Source organism: Priceomyces carsonii (genome assembly GCF_900007245.1).
Source record: "Priceomyces carsonii strain CBS4050 genome assembly, scaffold: Debaryomyces_carsonii_scaffold_1, whole genome shotgun sequence".
NCBI lineage: Eukaryota > Fungi > Ascomycota > Pichiomycetes > Serinales > Debaryomycetaceae > Priceomyces > Priceomyces carsonii.
The window spans coordinates 1,406,390-1,428,030 of NW_026946674.1; the positions used below are offsets into that span (position 1 = coordinate 1,406,390).

Sequence of the window (21,641 nt, forward strand, 5' to 3'; positions counted from 1 at the left end):
GTACGGCACTGTTTTTTTTTATCTCTTATTCTTTTTAGGCTAAAAAAGAGTAAACCCGCGAGAGCCACCGTTTTTGTCAATTCCACATCCCGACAGTTAATCCTCTTCTGACACAATACACAAAAAGCCGGTCTTTTTCTGGTGGAGACTTACCTCGTAAGTCAAACTCGGAGAGGACGTATATTCTTTTGGGGACCCTGACTGGGTTGCGAAGGATCTCTTGATCCTCGCTCATCAGAAGTGCTTCATGAGGGGCAAAGATTTTCGCTTATCAAAGGTATTTTACAAGTGTCAAAATGCTATGTCTACAACGAATATTTCCGGTATCTTTTCAAAACTAAGACGTAGTCAGATAGAGCTTTTCATAAGATCGCCTCTGATTGTAACATATCTCATATCCCTACGCCCGACCTTACACACTAGAATGCTCGTAATTATTCTAATTGTATTGTGTGCCAATATTAGATCTAATCGGTATTGGATTCTCTATTGCCATGAATTGTTAGTTGCGAGCTATTGTTGGTCGTATCTAGGAGGTCGGAACGATGTTCCGCACTTCAACAACATTCCGTTAAACAATAGCCTTTTGTATTAGGGGGCGTATTCTGGATCGGAATCTCCTAGGGTATCTCTTTTAAGTAATATGTAACTCGGTTACATTGGGATCCTGATCATGTAGCTAAGGTCTTCTCCTCACTTGAAATCAGAGATTCTTATCACTGATCTTAATTAAAGAATAAAATGTGCCTGAATGGACTTGCGCTTCCTAGTGGATAGTATGACGAAATGATAGTTCCCAAATAATAAATCACACGTCAAAGTGAAAATTATCCGGTTCTTCATACCAGTTTGGGGTACATCTTTTTCAATTCTATTTGCTTGACATCTTGTAGTATTTTGTCGTTATGTCTCGTGCTTTTTTTAATATACGGCATTGCGTATGGGGCTCACGGAGGACCAAAAGACAGGACCAAAAGTGAGTTAGACTGCCATATGTCTCAGATAACGCAATTCACACGGTTCTTTGAAAAAACTCGAGCCCCGGGCTCTCGCGGTGATCTCCGCACAAAGACAATCTCTTTTAATCTACTGAATCGATGTGAGGATATACCTAACTTGAAGAGCCGTTATTAGTTGCAACCAAAATTCAGGCTTGTCTATGGCGATATTCTTGTATCTGGAAAGTCACAGCTGTTAAGGCTAAGCCTGATAAGACATACCGACGTTACTGAAAGCTCATTAACATCATCCTCGTAGGCTTTACAAAGATTGTCGTATATTACACTCTAAACTTTGTTCATGATTTGGTTTCAAGTCTCGACCACTATCTTACTTTGAAGTAAGAAATTCGGGAAGTGATAACGTTCAGCATAATTTGATAATTCTTGAAACTCAAATCATACATGAACTATGAGTATAAGATGTCAGATATCAAGCGCACTACCTGGAATATTTGAACAGAAGCATTAGTTTTAGAGTTCGCTAAGATAGGCTATCATCAGTATAAAAGTTGAGATCATTTTTGTGGCATCTTCAATAAAAATTAAAAGTAAACCTGTTTACATCTTATCGTTATTATCAGTACGTTTATAAGTTGGTAACCGTTTTTTATTACATTTAACTCACTGAGCCTGAACAACATAATCGAAGTGCATACAATTACAGTAAAATTATAAGCGGCTAGTGTTGAGCTTATACATTTGTATTTTGATCGACTGAATTTGATTTATTATCAGCAGATGTCCAGAGATTCTAATTTTTCATACGTACATATAAACCATCCTAATCAGGTTCTTTACATTGAGAAATGGAAAGATGAGCCTATACCTTTTGACGACATTGATACTCAAATATTGTTCGATACTACGTTGAGCGTATATCCTAATTTTTTCTTTGAAGAAGAAGATGATAATAATCTCTTAGTCAACTCAATGAATTTTGGGTTGAAAAGTCTTAAAAATAAAAGGAAATTATTGAAGGAAAAGATATGGAATGACCTCAACATAACAGAGAAGTTTTCGGACCAACTGCATCCTGATAACGTGGATAGGACTATTTTGAGCCCATTATACACTAAACACCAGAGCAAAAACTATGATGACTTTGAAGGCGATGAAGGATTGACTATTGGCGAATTCATGTCAAATGGATTTACATTAGCAGATAATTTAGAGAGATTGCAGATAGAAAATCATGACTTTTTAAACTTCACCCATCTGAATGACACCTTTTTAAATTCAAGGTCGAATTCTTTTAGCCAGCCAGTGTTGCAAACTCCAAGAATGACGAAAACGAGACAGCCTTCTAACGATAACAATTTTCAAACACCGATTACGCGAATGACAAGATAAATAATTCTTAGCATTATATTAGGAATATATTTCGTGTCCTATAATTTACAGTAGTATACATAAATTGATCATGATATCAACAAAAGTTTATCATTTTCGATTTCATTTTTCAACTCAAAGAGTTTTAGCTTTCTCAAGTTCGCCTTCGAGCTTCTTCTCTTCATTCTGATAAGTGATAGAACGAACTGAGCGACTATCGAAAAAGTTAGTTTTTTCTTACTTCTTTGGTGTAAGGAATGATTAGGATAAAAACCAACTCCCACAAGTTTCTTTAAATCCTTTTTAATCAAGTCGTTTGAGTTTTCAATTGATGTGATGATAAATGAATACATAAATTCCAAATCGTTTGCCCTCAAGTTAAAATCGTGCAACCTTGCTTTATAATATTTGAGTTCATTACCTAATAAATTGACCTCCCCTTTGTTGGAATTTAGATCAATTTTAGAAAACCTTGTGTTAAGCTCGTCCTTAGAAAAGAATTCTTTTCTTCGTAAGTTTTCAATCTTCTCTACCAAATTGGAATTATATTTACTTAAAGTTTTGATTTCTTCTAGTGATCTTCTTCCTTTTATATCCAATCTCTCGTTTTCAGCTTTGAGAAATTTCACATTGCTTTCTATTTTAGAAATAAGGCTCTGAAGCTCGTCATTCTTATTTTCTAAATCACTCGCTTTCTTATTCAGGTCATCAGCTTTGGACATTGAACTTGAGAGTTTGAGGTTGAGATCATCTCTAATCTTCTTCGAATCTTCGAGCTGCTTTTCTAACAACATAACAATGGACGATTCGCTACGTTCTCTATTAACATTCTGAGATTCTAAAAGTGACATTTTTTGTCTGTAGTAATTAACTTCGGAGTCATATTCTCTAGTTAAATTTTCAATATCAAATTCTAGTTTCTTTATCTTTGAATCTTGGTTTGAGTTTTGTTTGATAAGCTTTGTTTTTTCATCCTGTACCTGATTGAGGTGAAATACCTGTGACTCAAGTTGTTGAATCGCCAACTTTTTGGAAGAGATTTCAGTGAGATATTTTAGCTCGATATCCTTTATCCTCTGTTCCATTCGAGATTCTTCCTCCTGTCTATTTGAATTAAAATCTCTTAACTTGGATTGAAGTTCACGGTTCTCAATGAGCAAGCTATGATATTCTGTACCTAGATGAGAGTCCTTGTATAATTCAGTACTTCTTAAATCTGACTCTTGCTTCAATCTTTGAATTTCAAACTTCAATCTACTCACTTCCGCTTCGAGTGCTGTATTTTCTCTCTCAATTGCAAGTCTTTCGACTTCAAGTCTCCTTTTAGTGGCATTTTCTAGCTCCAATAGAGCAGATGAGTCCGGTATTTTTGAGTTAATTTCCAATTTTAATTCAGAAACAATTCTATTCTTTTCCTTTAATTCTCTTTCTAACGCATCCGCTTTAGATTTAACAGAAGACAAAACATTTTGTAAGGAATCATACTCCTTTTCGTAATACTCTATCCTATTTCGGTTCTCGTCAAGTTCCTCTTTGAGTTTCGTTGCCTGAGAACTCGTTCCCACATTATTTTGATACAATTGATCCCTTAACTCATCGATCTCGCTTTTCAATGACTTATTTTGACTGATAAGTTTTGATTCACTGTTTTTCAAATCTTCTATTTGCGATTCAAGAACCGTAGCGCTTTCAAAAGACCTCCCTTTTTTAATCAAAGCACTGATTTGACTCCTCAAACTATACTCTTCTTTCTCCTTCTCCTTCAAGTCTTCTTCCACGCGATGAAGTTTGCGTTCTAGTTTCTGGTTTTCATTCGATAACATATCTATTTTAAGCTCCGACTCTAAGGACTTGCTTTTAATGGTCCCGTACTTTTCTTCGTATTCTGAGACTTTCGAATTCAATTCTTTAATGTAATCTCTATCGTCGTTCAGTGCATTAGTCTTCTTTTTCCAGCGAGAAAGTTCATTCCTTGCCTCATCCAAATCAACGTTCAATTTTTCAACATGGGTTTTGAATTTGCTTTCTAAGGCTTTACGTTCACTCTCGCTATTTGAAAGATCATACTTTAAGTTATCAATGAGCTCATTTAGTGACCTCAATTCGTATTTATGGTTTGAGTTTTGTCTCTTAAGAGAATCTGTTGTCTCGTTTAATGATCTTTTATCCTCGATAAATTTCTCGATTTCATCATTCAAAGAAGCTGTAACCTTTTTCAATTCCTCATTCTCTGATTCGAATGTTCTCAAGTCTCCCCGTAATGACTCTATTGTTCTTTTTAATGACATGTTCTCCGCACTTCCATGTGCATCTATTTCATCTGCATTTCTTCTATTACTTTCAACAAGTTCCTGAAGCCTTTTTATGTGAGCCTCATTGTCTCTTATCTGAGTATCTCTTTCACGAAGGAGATCCTTATATTCAGACTTTGCTTTGAGGACAGCATTTTCTAGTTCATTTGGATCAGAATAATTTTCCTTGTCCACCAGTTTAGTTAGATCTCTATTCAATTGCCTTAAACGATCAGCCTCTTCGCTACTTGCAAACAATTGCTGCTTCAAGCTAATATTTTCACTTAACAATTCCCTATTCTCTTCTGGGGTTTGATCGATATACCTTTGTAACGTTGCCAACTTTATTTTGAGATTGTAATTTTCAGTTTCAATTCTGCGAAAACGTGTTTCTTGTTCTCTGATAGACGGTAATCCATTACCGATTAAATCATGGTCTTCTAGAGGATGTAATGATTTCAAGTGCGAAACGCTACCATTTTTGTTTATGTCGAGGTTGACGCCTGTATCTGCTTTATTGAAGTAGTTGCTTGGTCGCAATGGCAGATGAAGCGACCCAAGCGTATTGTCAAAATTATCTATCGTATTATCGAAACTTGAGTCGAGAACAGAACGGCGCGATGCCTTTGTATCTTCCTTGATGGGTATGAAAAGTGCCCTTTTACCACGCACATTTGGCTGTTCTACATGGAAAGCATTATTTTTATCAACAGCAAAGTTCAGCTTGCCACCAATAGGCGTAAATTCTTGGCCACGAGTGGGCCCATTCCCTTCTCCTCGCCTCAATGGTGTGCCAATTAGCTTTTTACTAGAAAGCATGTCCGCGTTTTGTTGATGAATTTGAATTTAATCAACAGTGTTGGGTTTTGTTTTCTTCAATGTTTTGACGTCTATATGAAACAAAGGCGGGACAAATATACAGTATGTAACTATATTGACACCGATAGTTTTTATATTTTGCAGGCGAGCTTAGTCTTTAAATACTTATAACGTCTTACCACCTTATGATGTTTATTTGTTTTCATTTAAATATATAGCGCGACACAAAAACGAAAAATAAAATCCATTTTGTGTCACAAGATCTTCTCTCTATTAAGTGTTGATAATCTTCTAAGATACCTCACTGATGGCGCTCTTGAAATCCTCTAATGATTGCAATGCAGCTCCTGAAGTGATGGAATTTTTCGCCAACTTTACTCCCTCTGCCCAAGACTTTGACAAACCCGATACAACGGCCAACGCAGCACTATTCAACAAAATGTAATCAACAATGGGGTGATTACCCTTCTCCGACTCATGGAGTTTGTATATATGTGAATCTTGGCGTAAAATATGTAGCAATATACTAGCATTCTCTTCAGGCGAACCAGACTTCACTTCATTCAACTGATGTTCTGGTAACCCAAAATCTTCAGGAGAAATAGATAGCCTCGTTATGGATCCGTCAGATTCAATTATCCAACACTTTGTTGAACCTATAGGAGAAATTTCGTCGAGTCCGACTTCTCCATAAACAACCATAGTTCTCTCGTGGATTTTATTTTCAAGGGCTAGAGCCGAAGCAGCTTTTGCATATGACTCCCCTAACTTTTCACTGTATACTCCTAAAATTCTTGCTCGTAAGGGAATCGGATTGATCAACGGTCCCAAAATGTTAAAAATAGTAGGGACCCCCAACTGCGATCTTATATGAGCCACTTGTGCCATTCCAGGGTGAAATACTGGCGCAAACAAAAAACAAAACTTGGACTTCTTGACTATATGTGCAGTTGTATTGTGTGTCACTTGCATTAGATCGATACCTAAGCTTTTGAGAAGGTCCCCAGATCCAGAACTTGACGTGGAAGCTTTTCCACCATGTTTGCATATTGATAATCCCATGCCCGCAGCCACTATCGCTGCAGATGTCGAAACATTGAATGTGTTCTGTCCGTCTCCTCCTGTTCCAACCACATCAACATAACCCTTGGGATCTAACGATTCTAAGGGTATAGGAGTAGAAAATTCTAATATGGTAGTTGCTGCTGCCGCAACATAGTCTGGTTCATGGTCCAAGCCTCTCATTCGTAAGGCTGTAAGAAAAGCAGCTGTTTGAATGTCTGATGGTATTCCTCGAAATATACATTTCAAGACCATTGACAAGTCTGAAGGAGTCAAATTAGGCGGATCTAAAAATAATGACTTGATGTATGGCGTTAGTATGCTCTGATTAGGGGTTGTCATATTGAAGAAGATTGTGCCCAGCTCTGTACAATTAGTTCCTTTTACTGTAATGTCACCATATCGTGAATTTTTCACTGAGTCATGAAAAATAGTGAGGCATACAATCAAAATATTCAATATTATATTACATGAGTATTATTAGTAACTATATAAATAAAAGTTCTTACTTCTCTTCCTCCTCATCACCATCATCATCATCATCATCATCCTCATCGCTGTCACTTCCAGGTACAACATCTATCTCGAATGATACTTCCTTGTCAGCATCGACGTAAGAATCACAGACACACCAAATTGACAATTTGTGATGACCAGGGTTTGGTATTGTGAACTCTAAAGTAATTGCTTGTAATTCTTTGTTAATTGTCGTTTTCTTGATAGCATAAAGCTGCCTAGAATCAGCGTCGCCGAGGACAATCCACCAGCTTTCATCTTTTGGAAAAGGATAATACGGAGCAATAACACTGTCATCTTCCATCTCCTCGTCTCTCTCTAATACGACCTTAAGTTGTTTGGAGTCGTTTGAGGAAATAGGACTGGACAAATCTAATTCGTAAGTTATGTCGATGTTAGGGTATTTATTAACAAATTCGGCCACGTCATTCAATTTCTCACCTTGCAATCTAAGAACATCGTCTCGTTCCTCATCTTCCATCGCCATTAAATCATACACCGTATCGATCTTTGCTTTGGAGCATCTGCTCAAGATTTCATTATCAAAGTTGGGAATCTGTTTTAAAGGGCTGTCCTTATTCCAAACTGCTTGTATGATCATTTGTGATAAATCCATTGCATGTATAGCATTTAAGTAGCCTTCGCCGGACAAGGTATCAATAGAGGCATAGAGTACGTTCAAAATTCGTTGAAGTATTGCCTTTTGATCCAACACTAAATCAACAGGTAGCTGGAGCCTTGAAAAATGTGCCTGCAACAAAACTAATGCTTTAAATTGAGGGGATTCATAGTCTGGCTCTGTAACCTTGATAGGAACCTTGCTATATAATTTGGAAAGAATCGACTCTTCGTTTTGCCTAATCGGAACCAGCTCAAGTTCACTTGCAGAAGTAATAGCCTCCAATATACCCTTTAATCTCGTTTTATTATCAATTTTTTGTAGTTCCTTCATCGTATCATATGTAGTATTATAGTAAGAGGCAATCATGGCACCATTGAGAGGATTGATACTGTCCTCTTCTTCTTCATCTTCTTCTTCATCCTCCGCGTCACCTTGCTGATCTTCATCATTTACCTCTGTTTCAATCAATGCTGAATCTTCGAGATCTTTCAACGTACTTTCAACAAGTTCTGACAAATATTCAGATACTCCTAAATGTGACGTATCTTTAACATCGTAAAAGCTAGGGTTGGATTGGAGTCTTCTATAAAAATAGCTGAAAGTAATCCAATCAATACAATCTTGTCTGCTTTCAAAGACCTTCGAGCTAATTTCATTCATGAAACAATCGTGAATAAACAAGTTCAAGTGACTTTCGATAGGTAAACCCTCTACTAAAAACTTGTTGTAATAACTAATCTTAGATGCGGTGGTTAGAACAAGAATCTTGGATGCGTTATTCAAATTATCTTTACAGCATCCAATCATTTCCAATATATCAGCGATCGTAAAATCGACAAATCTCTGTTCTTTCCCATCAAATTCTCTAGTTCCTAAAATAACAACGTTATTTGCAAAAGGTGCAAATTGGCAAGTGCCCTTAGCCGCTAATAAACAAGATATCGTATTCGAAGCGAATAGTTGTTCAACGATGAGCTTATCTCTAGAGTCCATTCCAACGTAATATAGGCCAATGCCATATTCAAGAGAATATTTCAATTCCTTGTCTTTGACTTTTTTCACATAAGGATCGAGCTTACTCGGATGAACTTTGAGCATATCCCAATCTTCTGCCCTTGATAGCTCGACATAGGAAATAGCAGCTTCAATACAATCCTTTCTTGTCGGCAAAAATATTAAGGAACTGCTGTCCATGTTTTCTTTTAGAAACATATATGAAGGATCATTAGGTAGCGATGCAATTTCAGAGGGGCTCCCACTGTATGGTTGAAGTCTGATTTCCTCAATTCTATTAAATCTGCTTGCAGGGTCAAAGTTATAAGTGTTCGATTTCGAGCACCCAAGCCAATCTGCAAAATCTTTACAATTAAATAAAGGTGTGGACAATGCAACGAATCTTATACTAGTGTCAACTTGTGTGGATATGAAACGCATTCTTGAAATAATTGATTCATAAACGTAGCCATCTAGAGCATTTCCAACACTGTGGCAATCATCCATTATGAAAAGTTCAATTGCTTGTATTGATCTTCTCTGTTTCCATCTTCGTGATACCATATCAAATTGTTGAGGCGTTGCTAAGATTAAATGACTAGTTGACAAAAGTCGAATGTTCTTTGAAAGATTATTTGTCAATTTATTAATGGTCTTATTCGGCAAATGCTGATATTTTTTCCAATTAACGCATAGTTCGTCTATGTTTTCTTGACTCGGATTGATATAGACTATCCTACCCTTGTTTTGCATCCAATGGTTTAGGATAGCTAGCTCTGCACAGACGGTTTTACCCCCACCTTTTGAGATTCCGATAAAGATATTTTCATTAGATTTAAAAAGGGATGGGAAAACCTGTGTTTGGAATTTATTGAAGTAATTAAATGGGAATGTCTGAATCAAATCCGGTGAGTTCAAGTCGCTTGTAGGTACACTCTCTAAATCTAACAAAGCATCATAAGTAGGTATTCTTTTCGGGAATGTTAAATTAGAGAGCATCACGGGTACTGTCCATTCAGAATGTAACCATTTGTCGCTTATGAAAGTAACAAAATAATTAGGTTGCAATGGCTCCATTACAGGAAGCGTGAAATCTAATAAGTGTTCTTTTTGGGCATGCTTCCTTGAGACTGTCAAGTCTCCAGTTTGTAAAATTTTTTCACCATCACAATCCTCTACGATAACTAAAAATGTTTGGAAGTTTCCATGTATTTTTGGGTTCCATGTCCATTCTGGTAAGACTTCAACTTGGACTCGAATAAGATTTGGTGTAATAGGTTGAGCGTAATAGCTAAGAGAGAGTCTTGGGAATTGCTTTAGCAAATTGAATGCGATTTGACTATTAGCTCTCAAATTGACCGATTCCGCTAGCTCCTCTGCAGAGAGATCAAAATAGTTCAAAAAAGGTAATAGAGAACTTTCGGTTGTCCTGATGACTTCTGTTGGAACCAAATCTCCAAATTGTCTAAAAGGAGAGTTACTCAACCACATTCTCTTTTCAACTATTTTACATAAATCAAGGGCTGTCTTTGTAACAGATGACCAATTCTTTTTGAGCACAATTTGATATATGGCTCTTAACAATCTACCTGCTGATTGTGTAATATATATCATATCTGACATCAATGCGAAACCATCTAAAGATAGCCTAGATATGTATGTTTGTAACAAAGCATTGACCTTTGCTAGTGGGCTGCTAGGATTGTCCTTTATCGGAATCGGACATCTTTCTGATAGCTTTTGCACTTCCAACTTTTCTTCCTGCCTTATGGGTATGAAGCGAAATTCACCAGCTTGTGAAAAAACCTTTAAGATATCAATTTCACTAGACCAAGGTTTCAATTGATTATTAAACATGTTCACTGTCTCGTAGTTGATATAAAAGCGTGAAGCGATTTTTCCTAGCTCCATTGATTTAAGCTTCCCTGTTTCAGAATCGTACTGTATGAGCATATTTTGATGAAGAATAAGTAAAGCAGAGTGTACTAGGTCCATTCTTTTCCAATATAAATCATCGTCATCAGAATATTCCAGACCAACTCGGTACAACTTAGGACTCTTGAGCATCCTTATGTATAAATATGTATATCCTAGCCATTTTATTGCATCCTCTCTAGACTCAATACTTCCAAGTACTATTTCTGCATTCAATGCATCAGGAAGATCATTAATAAATTGCGATTCTATCGGTAATTGCTGATTGAGAATAGCTAAGTAGTATTGAATTTCGTCTTGAGAGGTAATGATGATACCTTCACCATTTTTATCATATCTTGGTCTTCCTGCCCTTCCGAGCATTTGCAAGATATCCTGAGGTGATAATTGGATCCAGTCACCTTTCTCAGGAGAGTAAGTGTCAGTTCCTTTGATTATTACAGTATGAGCGGGAAGATTGACACCCCAAGCTAAAGTTGCTGTTGAGACCAAAACCCTCAAATGACCCTGTGCAAATAGATCTTCTACCAAGTTTCTTTCGTCCTTCTTAAGTCCAGCATGATGTATTCCGAAGCCTTGGCCTATGATCTCCTTCAAACCTCTATTATCGACTATTTCTGCTTCTTGCTTTAAGATCTCATTTGTACCTGAGGAAAGGTTCAAAGATTTTTCATCTTGAGTAAGTCTCTCACTGAGCCACTTTGCTGTCTTAAATGTATCCTTTCTTGAATGGACGAATATAATAATTTGATAATTGTCTTTCAAGTTATCAATCAACTTGTCGTAGCATGCCTCATTCATAGCGTTGACTCTTTTTATGGCCTTTCTTTCTTTGATTCCGATAAATTGTTGTGCTAGAGGACACGGACGAAACGTAGAATCAAAATAATACAATCCTTTCTTCGAATCAACTCTCAAAAACTTTGCTACATCTTCATAGTTAGGAAGCGTTGCAGAAAGACCGACTAACCTCACCAAATCATCAGAGGGTCTCATTTGTCTCAACGTCCTACTAACTATACTTTCAATAACTGGGCCCCTTTCATCATGTAGCAAATGAATTTCATCTATAATAATCAACTTCACCAACTCGGTATAAGGATTTGGTTTACGTGTGACGACATCCCACTTTTCTGGAGTAGTGACCAAGATCTGAGTTTCATTCATTTGCTGCTTAGTTAAAGACGAATCTCCCGTAAGTTCATTCACGACAATTCCGAAAGTCGGCGTGAGCCTTCTTTGAAACTCGCGAACCTGCTCTTGAACAAGAGCCTTTAATGGAGCGACGTAAACAATTTTAAAGTTATGAATATCTATTTTACCAGTAGCCGAGTCTCTAAAGTTATTTATAACCCTTAGAACTGTCAACATGGCTACGTTTGTCTTACCAGCACCTGTAGGAGCGCATAGTAACAAATTTTCGTCAGTTTTGAACGCACTCGGATATATCTTGGATTGTATCCTGTTAAGCGTTAATGTTTCATTACTAGGAAAAATTGGTTGTGCCCATTCAGGAAGCTCCGTTATCTTGATGGAAATTTCATCTTTCGCTAATGGTGCTGGTTGAGGTGCTGGGATACTTATTATGTCATAAAGCTTTTTATTTTGCTGATAAGATCCTTGAGGTAATTTAACTTTTGAGACGGACATCAAGTGAGATCCTTGATCAAACGCATAATTGTTCAAATCAACAACCCTTGGCATTCGCTCTTTTAAATCTGATTTCAGTCTTTTATTGAAGTCATTTTCCTTATCATCACTGCTAGATAGTTTTCGTTTGACGGGAATATTATGTTCACCGCCAAGAGTCATTTCCGAAAACAAATCGTATAACCCTAATTTCTTCATGTCATCATAAAGTGCTTTTTTAAGAGATTCATCATTGTCAGCATCAATGATTTTCAACTTGAATGACAATCTCCAACGATTTTCCATGCATACCTGAACAAAACTAAAATGTTCATAATCTAGAGCATCCATTATTTCATCTTCGAGTTCTCTCTTAGTCATTTCGTAGTTTTTCAAAGCCTTTGAGATCCTTTCTGCGACCTTATGAATTTCTTTCTGGTCCTTATCAGGCAAAATCTTAGATATTTCTCGTTGAATGTAATAACGATCAATTGTATGTAAGGGTATCGAAGGAAGTTTTTCTTCATTCTTCTTTTCATTCAATTTCAATATAACTTCATCGTTATAACCTTTAGTATCAACCTCAGGAACGACTTCTGCTTCCTCGGATGGCAGGATAACTTCTGCTTCATCAAATGATTCTTTTATATCACCGTCCTCTTCATCAGTATCTTCAAAAGCTACAGCAACTGTATTTTCTTCATCTTGTTCAATAGATTCTTGGTTTGCTACTTGATCACCGTAATCGTTAATGCGTCTTGATAATCCAACTAAGTCTTCGAAGAGAGAATCATCTATCTGCATATCTAGAAGTTTGTTGATCTCAATACGTCTTTCTGCTACTGAAATCTCGTCATTTTTTAATACATCCAAAACGGAGTCAGCAGCTGAAATTATAACTTCGTGACTTTGATCTGAGAGAACTTTTCCCAATTCTGTAATTATAAGATTAAAAATATGTGACGTTTCTTCATTAGTTGGATGATATGATGAATTGTCAAATGTCCCTTCAAATGTCGTACCATTAGCGCTACTTCTTGATGTCTTTTTAGAATTTGTCTTCCTTTGTACTGACTCACTGACCACTCGTGTACCCATATCTTGTATCGATACATGCCCCGCTAATGATACTGGTGTTGTATCTTCGTCATTATCTTTGAATCGTCGTCCTGGACGAAGCACCTTATTTGACATTTCATCATACCTATATTGGTTGTCAAAATCTTTGGAACCAGCCATTTTTCTTACAAATGGTCAGTTATGCAATCAAATATTTGCTTAAAAATCTAAGTAAAGGTTGTGTTTAGCAGCGATGATTGTTGCCTCATCTCTATGTTAAGATCAGCTTTGTGTCACTAAATTAGAAATTATTTATATATATCGAAAAGCGAACTTTAGAAATGAGTTTATATTCATGATATATAAATGTAAAGGATTATAGATTAATTGAATGCTTAGTTGAGTGTAATAACATATTCATTTATGTTAACGCTTCTAACTAAGGTTTTAGCTCAAGATGCTGATATGACCTAGAGATCAGTACACCTTATTTAAGTATGTCTGGTTTTTGAAATCCCAAGAATCATCTGAGATTCTTCCTCTCAAAACAGGAATTTCAGAGCCCTTTACATAGACGTCTTCAAATAAGATATTAAAAGATGCATCAGGTGGGGGCGATGCTTCAGCCTCAGCAACTTGCTCGTCGACATACTTCCTTGCTGCTTTATCATAAGACTTGATTTCCTCTTCAGTAGCTATATTCAAGTCCAACATCGTGAGCTTCAAACCAGAAATAGGATCACTTCTTGATCTCATATGTTGAACTTCTTCCCTCGTTCTGTAAGTGGTACCAGGATCGGACATAGAATGTCCACCGTACCTATAAGTTTCGTATTCTAAGACTAAAGGACCATTTCCTTGAGCACACCAATCCTTGGCGAACTTAGAAGCTTGATAAGTTGCTAAAATATCCATACCGTTAACTTTCAAACCTGGAATGTATTGACCTCTCTTGTAATATTCAACCATGGCAGAAGATCTTGCAGCAGCAGTACCCATACCATACTTATTATTTTCACAAGCAAAGATACAGGGTAAGTTCCATAATTTTGCCATATTGTAAGATTCGAATACTTGACCTTGATTTGAAGCACCGTCACCGTATAAAGTAAATGTAGCATTCTTTTCACCTCTATATTTGTGAGCAAAAGCTAAGCCAGCACCCAATGGAACTTGAGCACCAACAATACCATTACCACCATAAAAACCAGGTGCATACATGTGCATCGAACCACCCTTACCAAAAGATACACCAGATCTTCTTCCCATTAATTCACCTAAGACCGCTTTGACAGAGGCACCTCTCATATAAGTGAAACCGTGACATCTGTAAGATGTGATCACAGTATCTTTATGATTGATTGCATGCTCAATTCCAACCGCAACAGCCTCTTGACCAACTGACAAGTGACAGAATCCTCTGATCTTCTTTGCTTTGTACAAAGCATCGGCTGCCATCTCCATTCTTCTGATAATAATCATATCCTTGTACATCTGCAACAAGGTGTCTTTTTCGGTTTCAAAAGTTAAAGACGGAGGGTCTATCTCATAGGTTTCAAACGAAGATGCTGGCAAATCAATGCTGACCAAGTCGCTAGCGGAGCTGGCCATGCTTCTCTTAGCAATCGCATTTTTAATGTTTAATCTAGTAGCTCTAGCAAACATTTCTTATTTTTATAGTATGTTTGTCCTTAAGCTCCTACTTTTTAGCAACCAATCTTACCGATGTTATTAACTGCCTATCGATTTCCTAAGTGAATGGCTGTAAAATACTCTGTAGGTTCGTGAGAGAGCAGATAACGGTTTTAATAAGATTTTCTTCTTGCCCACTGTATTGAATCTGCTAACGGGGAGCAGAAATCCGCTACTAGATTAGGCAGCTCTTTGTCGCGCTATGAAGATAAAAGGTCGTGTATTTAATACTTTTCGGATGTATATTACCGCTCTCCAGAATCTCGTGACATATCACCTGGTATAAACAGTCCATATGCAGGTATATAATGCCGCATTACATTTTTATTTTAACACATCTTGGGATCGATAGAATGCCCTATTCGGAAACTTTGAAGATAGATGAAGGCAATTTGAAACATTATTCAAGCATTGAGAGCTGGATGACGGGAAAAACCTCTCTTTATATGCCAGAAAGAGGGTTCCTGCAAGTAGATTGCAATAATTAGCACGACTTTAGGGATAGAGGGGGGTTGCTAGAGGCAACTTATGTTACATATATATATATATAATATATATATATCTATTTCATGACTATAAGACACAAGTAGGGAATCCTCATAACACATAAAAATAGTCATTGAATTGTTTCAATTTGCCATTAGTTCTTCATGCTGGCCGTGAAGACTCCGGTCATGTTGCAACCACCCATAGCGGTGGATAAGAAAAAAGCCAAGTTTAGCTGGCGTGCAAAGTTAAGGAGGGCCAATGCTACAAGTAAGGACGATAAGTTCAGCCCTACGTCATTTCCCACCTCAGTCTCGCCTGCTCACTCTTTGGAGTCTTTCAACGGTGTCCGTGGAAGTGGAAGACGCTCTATTTCGCCAAACTCAGATTTAGCACCATTATTAAGATCTGGTGGGAGTTGCGATACAACCTACTCAGATCCTGATAGTATTTTTAGTGGTACGGCGCACCGATCACCTCCAATTTTTCAAAGATCTAAATCGCTGGGAAATCAGGGTCCATCGAATGATCTTTTGAAAGCCTCGAATGCTTTACAAGAAGTAATGTCCAGCCCACGAAGAAAAGGTCCAAAAGTCAAACCTTTTATTTTCACTCAAACTCAGCAAAATAAGCCACGAACAAATAATATAAATGACCTAAAATGTTTCATTTGTGATGAAATGCTTTACACCAAATTAGAACATGAAAAATTGGTTGACTTGAAATGTGGTGATGTAATCCACGGAGAGTGCTTTAACATCACTGTCAATTTTGAGATTGAAAAGCTTTTGAAACTAAACATAATAGATACAAATGATTCACCGCTGACGCAGCTTTGTAAGTGTCTACCACATTGCCAGGGGCTTAATTGCAAAACCAATAATATATCTCAAACAATGACTCCTTTTGATAGTTCAATTGTTGACAAATTGTTTGCCAATGCGTTGCTAGATCATAAGAAAAGTAAGTTTGTGCAAGAGGGCCCCAATCTCTCATCTTTAAGCTCAACTTTAAGGTATACAAAGTCCTTGGAGGGCTCCATTTGTCAGTCGGATATATTGTCGCCAACTTTTAATAAAAAAGAGCAGTCGGCCAAAAATCAAACTGGCGGTAACTTGAGGGTTTCAGGAACCGTACTTCGCTCTGATTCTAAAAAGCGAGGGGGTGTCAATTCACTAATCAGCTGGCGATCGACTTCATCTTATTTAAGGCTATCCAGATCTCCCTCACCTACAGCCAGCATGTCAACTACTAATACTGTCACAGTAAGGATATCTAAATATAAAGAAGTACCACTTGATATTTTAAAAAGCGCATTCATACAATATCTTATTGACAATTGTTCCGGTTTGCAGTTAACGTCCTTATTAAAATTCGGTGAGCTAAGGTTGATAGATGAGCTACTCGTAGGCTATGATGGTCTCAGTTATAGCACGAAAATAGTTTACCTTTTTGAAAACTATTTGGTGGTTTGGAACATGGGTTCAAATGATTGCAGAATGTTTCCGATGATAGACACATTTGTACAAACGCCTGACGTTTCCACACTAATGATATCTGACAGGAAACTGAGCCATTCTCAAATATGGTTGAATTCAGAAACTGATTCGATCATTGAGAAGTGGGTTGTAGCCACTTCAGATTTTAATTTTAAGTTTCCAAGTGAAATTTTGACTTCAACTATTATTTTGCCCACACTTTCAAATGGATTTGAGAGGCCACTAACGCGCCCATTATCAGCTATTAAGAATAATAATAAGAGACTCAGTGATATCACTGAGAAAAATGCTTTTGTCGATGAAAGTGCTTCGTATCTTGCCCTAAACTCTACATCTAGTATCTTCTTACCTGACAGTGTCACTATGACTCACAAGGAAGCATCACCGAACGAAGAGTTATCTATTGATAAACAGAGAGTGGATGGAATTTTCAAGCACGAAACTATTTTGAGTGATAATAATGGAAATTGTGGCATCTCAAGAGTTATGCTGATTCAGGATGGATCATTGTCTAGTGAATCTGATCTGGACTCGGACCAAGAAGTGATTAATGAATTTATGCAGAAATGTAATGTTAAAAGCGAGAAGACTTGGGATGATTTAATTTCAAAGATTGATAATGTCTTATTCAGTTCCGCGAGTTGATTATAATTTGGTATAGTGTTTTTCAAGTCTTAATATGTATGTAAAGTTATTTTATAGTTCGAAACTATATAGCGATGATTATTATAATTATAAAATGCAATTTAGGAAGAGTATTGAGACGTAAAAGCATCAGTTGGATTTAGCAAACCTATCAATTTCGGAATAAATTTTATTCACCCAAAGTTCTCTCTCTTGTCTTGATCTAGCCATAAAGACTATACTTCGACCAGTAATTCCTAATTTTCTTGTCATATTAAAAATTCCTGGGTTTTTTGGGGTACTTTTTTTGTAATTGTCACTCTTAACGTTGTATTTCGAAGCAATCTTGTCGTTTCCTGAAATCTGGCGCTTTCTTCCAAACCAGAGGGTGAAACATCTCAAAGATTCTTCCTCTGATGATTTCCACCCGTCAGCATATAAACGCGGGAGATAGGGCCTACCTGGATTCAGGTTATCGACTTCTCGTTCTCTTTCTAACAAATCTAGAGCAGTACTATGTCCAGAATAGAGGTAGCAATTTGATATTGGTATAGTCAAGTAATGTTCGAAACACGTACTTTTCTTCCAAACACCTGATTTCTTAGATCTCTTGAACATCGAAAAAAGTATTAAAAACCCTGGACAAAGTACAACAAAATACTGGTCGAAATTCGAATGCTTCTTATACTTTTGATATAGGTAACCGCTTAGTAGAATGCATTTTGACATTGCTATGCCATCTATATTGCAGAGAAGGGGATCTGACTTCGCTCGCGTGGTTTCGAGGTTGTTTGTCTCAAAGACCACATTTGAATCAGTATATTCGTCGATACGTAAAAGGTGTTGGTTAAATTTTTTGAGTTCAATCCTCTTTTTCAATTCGAAAGCTTTTCTTCGCCGCCAATACGATCTCAAGCTCTTCAATCTTTCTACCCAATGTTCCCTTGCTTCTTTTGTCGGCGCCTGTAATTGTAATGTTCCTCCATTATAAAATTCAATCTCAAATGCTGAATCTAAAATCTCTATGTCAGATAAGCCACTCTGACCATAAAATAGCACTCCCAATAAAATTTTATGTGATAGCTTTACATCCTCTAGTGGTATAGGCCTTATGGCTTTTATCAAGCATATGTCTATAAGTGCCTCGGCTTTAATTAATTGTTGAGCGCGTCTTTCTAGTTCACTCAATGCTAAGTTATCATAATGCTCAAAATCCCTTTTATTCAACCAAACAATTTGCTCATTTTCATCGAGCTCAAAAGGTGAGTGCTCATAAATCATGGGTAGCTCATTATCCAAGCTCGAATCTCCTTTGTTCATAAGAACGCAATCAGGTGAAGGAGGAACTGCCCTATAATATTTCGTAAAAAATAAAATGTTATCACAAGAGTAAAAATACAGAAGTTTATGAAATGACCGTAACAATGAAGTTTTGTTCCCCGAGATGTTAGTAAGCCTAGCCAAAAACCCTTCTATGGGATAAGGTTCTGTTATCATGTTCCCGTCTTCTGTTGGAATCTCTCTGACGTAAGTTGCCATATTCCTTAATTCCAACTGAAAAGAATTATTGAGCAATTCATTTTGAATGTAGAGTAACCTGCTATTATCACAAACCCATTCTAAGCGATCATAATCCTTGAAGCAGAACCATGGGTTGGAATTTTTCTCTAACCACAGTTTGACCTCAACCGTCTTTATATCTTTTAGTCGATTAATTATTTCACCCCTTATATGCTCGATTAAATTACTATTGCTAACCTTGTAACCTCTCTTTAGCTTTTGAACTTCCATTACCTCCAGGTTGCGGTTTAATTTACTTATCATTGAATCTGAAACCTGGACATGGAATGAAAGGGACAATTCAGGAATTTTAACACGAAATATTGAGCCCTTATTTTCGTCAAGAAACAGACGAATAAAGTAGAGCCACTTTAAGTTTGAAATTTCGCCACTCGATCTGAGAATATATATCAAAACGCCATTGTCATGTGGCACAGACAAGCAAATAGCTTTGTCAGCTTTACTATAGATATGAGCATGAATACTTGAGTTCAATTTGAAGGCTATTTCGGGATCTTTCTTCGTCTCGTTCGTTGAGTTGTGAATATCATAAAACTGAATGTCTAAAGGCTCCGCTTCACTATCAGTTTTTCTCAATACTATAAAATATTCTTTCCATCTCTCATAAACTCGAGAATCAAAATTCTCATTTTCATCAAATCTTGATGTGTGATTTATTTTGCGGGCTATTTTAGTCAAAACTAACATTTTATCCATTTTAACGATCTCCCCCACCTCATATCTTTTCAAGAGACTCTGAAAGACTTTCTTTCGTAAACCATGGCCACTCGTCCTAGCTTTCCCTTTGGACGCGGCGGCTAAATTTCTGAGCTTCTTCAAAAACCTGGTGTGATATTCCTCCTCCAGAATAGCGCCGATGCTTTCTGCAGGCTGGGGTTGCTCAACTGTGATGTTCGTCTTCGCTCTTTTAACAGTGCTCTCTTTATGACCAAAATGAGGATGACGACTGTTCAGATCGAGCTCCAGTACCATGCTATCGGTCGTTAAATGCGTCGGTTGTAGAATGCTGTCTTGCTCCGTGATACTAGGTGTAATAGAAGTAAAATATGGCTCTAGGTAATTAGAATATGAATATGAACCCGCAGGTTTCTTTAATGATTTTCCATTTGAATCATCTTGATTAATAGGTGAAGAAATCAACAGGTCATTCGTTCCAAGAATGTGGATGTCACTTGGATAGCGCATAATCATGTCCGATACTTGGGTTGATGAAGAGCTTTCATTGGATGTAGATAGCGCAAGACCTTCATATTTCGAGTCTCCGACTTCGTTTCCTAAGGAAGTTTCCGATCCGTGTACATTTGGTTCATAATTGATGACAGGGTGTCTTTCATTTGTACTACTGTTTAATTCTCTGTGGTCATTGATTTCTTCGCCATCATTATCAAATGATTCGGGATTTAATTCTTTCTTAGTAGGGCGTTTTTGGTACAAGTTAAGCCCGTCAGAAATTTCAGCCAAATGATCATCACTCACTTTTACATTTGAATTACTTCGAATACTGCGATTTACAGATACCAAGGCAGACTTGAACTTCTTTCTTACTAGCGTCTTTGCTGATTGAGTTGTGTTTGTGAAAAAGCCGGGACTCTTATCATCAAACCATATGATTGGTATCTTACCAATAAGAATACATTTCGACGATTCACTGATATCTTTCGTCCCTGAGTAGGTTAATCTAAACGCTGTAAATGACGATCTAGGTAGCTTGAGTGGTTTATCACTGAATTCTTCCTCATCCATTCTATTCGAATACTTTAATAGGGATCCGCCTAACTTCAATATGGAAGCACTAGGCTCCGTATATGACTAACTGGTTTGCTTTTTCTTGTGTATACTTTGCCGCCAAGATCCAATGTTTAAAATAAGAGTTCGATATTTAGCAACATAAATTATCAGACTGTATATAACCTCAATGATAGTTAAAGGTGAATATGAAGCTAGAGCAAAAGAGATAAAAGAGGTGTAGATGAACATATACCATGATGTGTTGATAAAAAGGGCAGGCAAAAATATTTGAGGTATCGGGGCTCTATTAAAAAAAATTTCAAGTAAGAACAAATTATGTAAGGAAAATAAATGAATTTGTAAACAAGTGATGGATATATCACAGCACATTTCAATATTTAAAACTCACTCTTTCACTAAATTCAGAAGATAAGCGTTCAAAATTCAATTGTTCAAATTATATCTTCGTCTCCATCCGCAATACTTATACCTTCTGGATTCATATTTTCTGGTGGGGAGATACTTGGTATGGCCTCTAAACCAATATAAACAAGACCTATCAAAAATATTAAGATACCGGCAATCGTTCTGAATGCACTTGCACCATTGATACTTGCTCCAATAAATGTGTAAGCTGTGCGTTAGTACAACAATTGGAAAGACTTCATTCTTGATTGAATACTTACAAACTCCACGACCAATGAACGAAAAAAGAAAAGATCCATAAGCATAAGCCTCTGTTGGTACCCTATATTCTTGGTAATGTTAGTATCGA

General features: G+C 37.0%; 9 protein-coding genes across 9 annotated transcripts; 3 read left to right on the plus strand and 6 right to left on the minus strand.

Moving 5' to 3' along the window:
- Positions 1–247: 247 nt before the first annotated feature.
- Positions 248–595, plus strand: PRCAT00000780001 (uncharacterized protein; the record flags this gene model as incomplete). Its single annotated transcript, XM_062956694.1, has 1 exon — positions 248–595. One exon carries the CDS (start codon positions 248–250, stop codon positions 593–595), a length of 348 nt encoding a protein of 115 aa, XP_062807610.1.
- Positions 596–1,739: 1,144 nt separating this feature from the next.
- On the plus strand, positions 1,740–2,351 carry CTA6 (Cta6p; the record flags this gene model as incomplete). Its single annotated transcript, XM_062956695.1, has 1 exon — positions 1,740–2,351. The coding sequence occupies one exon, from the start codon at positions 1,740–1,742 to the stop codon at positions 2,349–2,351; it is 612 nt and encodes a 203-aa protein (XP_062807611.1).
- A 68-nt stretch (positions 2,352–2,419) lies between these two features.
- On the minus strand, positions 2,420–5,440 carry PRCAT00000782001 (uncharacterized protein; the record flags this gene model as incomplete). The annotated part of the gene is made up of 1 exon (XM_062956696.1): positions 2,420–5,440. One exon carries the CDS (start codon positions 5,438–5,440, stop codon positions 2,420–2,422), a length of 3,021 nt encoding a protein of 1,006 aa, XP_062807612.1.
- A 291-nt stretch (positions 5,441–5,731) lies between these two features.
- TRP4 (anthranilate phosphoribosyltransferase) lies at positions 5,732–6,844 on the minus strand (the record flags this gene model as incomplete). The annotated part of the gene is made up of 1 exon (XM_062956697.1): positions 5,732–6,844. One exon carries the CDS (start codon positions 6,842–6,844, stop codon positions 5,732–5,734), a length of 1,113 nt encoding a protein of 370 aa, XP_062807613.1.
- Positions 6,845–7,007: 163 nt separating this feature from the next.
- On the minus strand, positions 7,008–13,436 carry PRCAT00000784001 (ATP-dependent RNA helicase; the record flags this gene model as incomplete). The annotated part of the gene is made up of 1 exon (XM_062956698.1): positions 7,008–13,436. The coding sequence occupies one exon, from the start codon at positions 13,434–13,436 to the stop codon at positions 7,008–7,010; it is 6,429 nt and encodes a 2,142-aa protein (XP_062807614.1).
- A 297-nt stretch (positions 13,437–13,733) lies between these two features.
- PDA1 (pyruvate dehydrogenase (acetyl-transferring) subunit E1 alpha) lies at positions 13,734–14,921 on the minus strand (the record flags this gene model as incomplete). Its single annotated transcript, XM_062956699.1, has 1 exon — positions 13,734–14,921. One exon carries the CDS (start codon positions 14,919–14,921, stop codon positions 13,734–13,736), a length of 1,188 nt encoding a protein of 395 aa, XP_062807615.1.
- Positions 14,922–15,598: 677 nt separating this feature from the next.
- CST5 (Cst5p) lies at positions 15,599–17,578 on the plus strand (the record flags this gene model as incomplete). The annotated part of the gene is made up of 1 exon (XM_062956701.1): positions 15,599–17,578. The coding sequence occupies one exon, from the start codon at positions 15,599–15,601 to the stop codon at positions 17,576–17,578; it is 1,980 nt and encodes a 659-aa protein (XP_062807616.1).
- A 129-nt stretch (positions 17,579–17,707) lies between these two features.
- On the minus strand, positions 17,708–20,881 carry PRCAT00000787001 (uncharacterized protein; the record flags this gene model as incomplete). The annotated part of the gene is made up of 1 exon (XM_062956702.1): positions 17,708–20,881. One exon carries the CDS (start codon positions 20,879–20,881, stop codon positions 17,708–17,710), a length of 3,174 nt encoding a protein of 1,057 aa, XP_062807617.1.
- A 66-nt stretch (positions 20,882–20,947) lies between these two features.
- On the minus strand, positions 20,948–21,256 carry PRCAT00000788001 (uncharacterized protein; the record flags this gene model as incomplete). The annotated part of the gene is made up of 1 exon (XM_062956703.1): positions 20,948–21,256. One exon carries the CDS (start codon positions 21,254–21,256, stop codon positions 20,948–20,950), a length of 309 nt encoding a protein of 102 aa, XP_062807618.1.
- Positions 21,257–21,641: the final 385 nt, after the last annotated feature.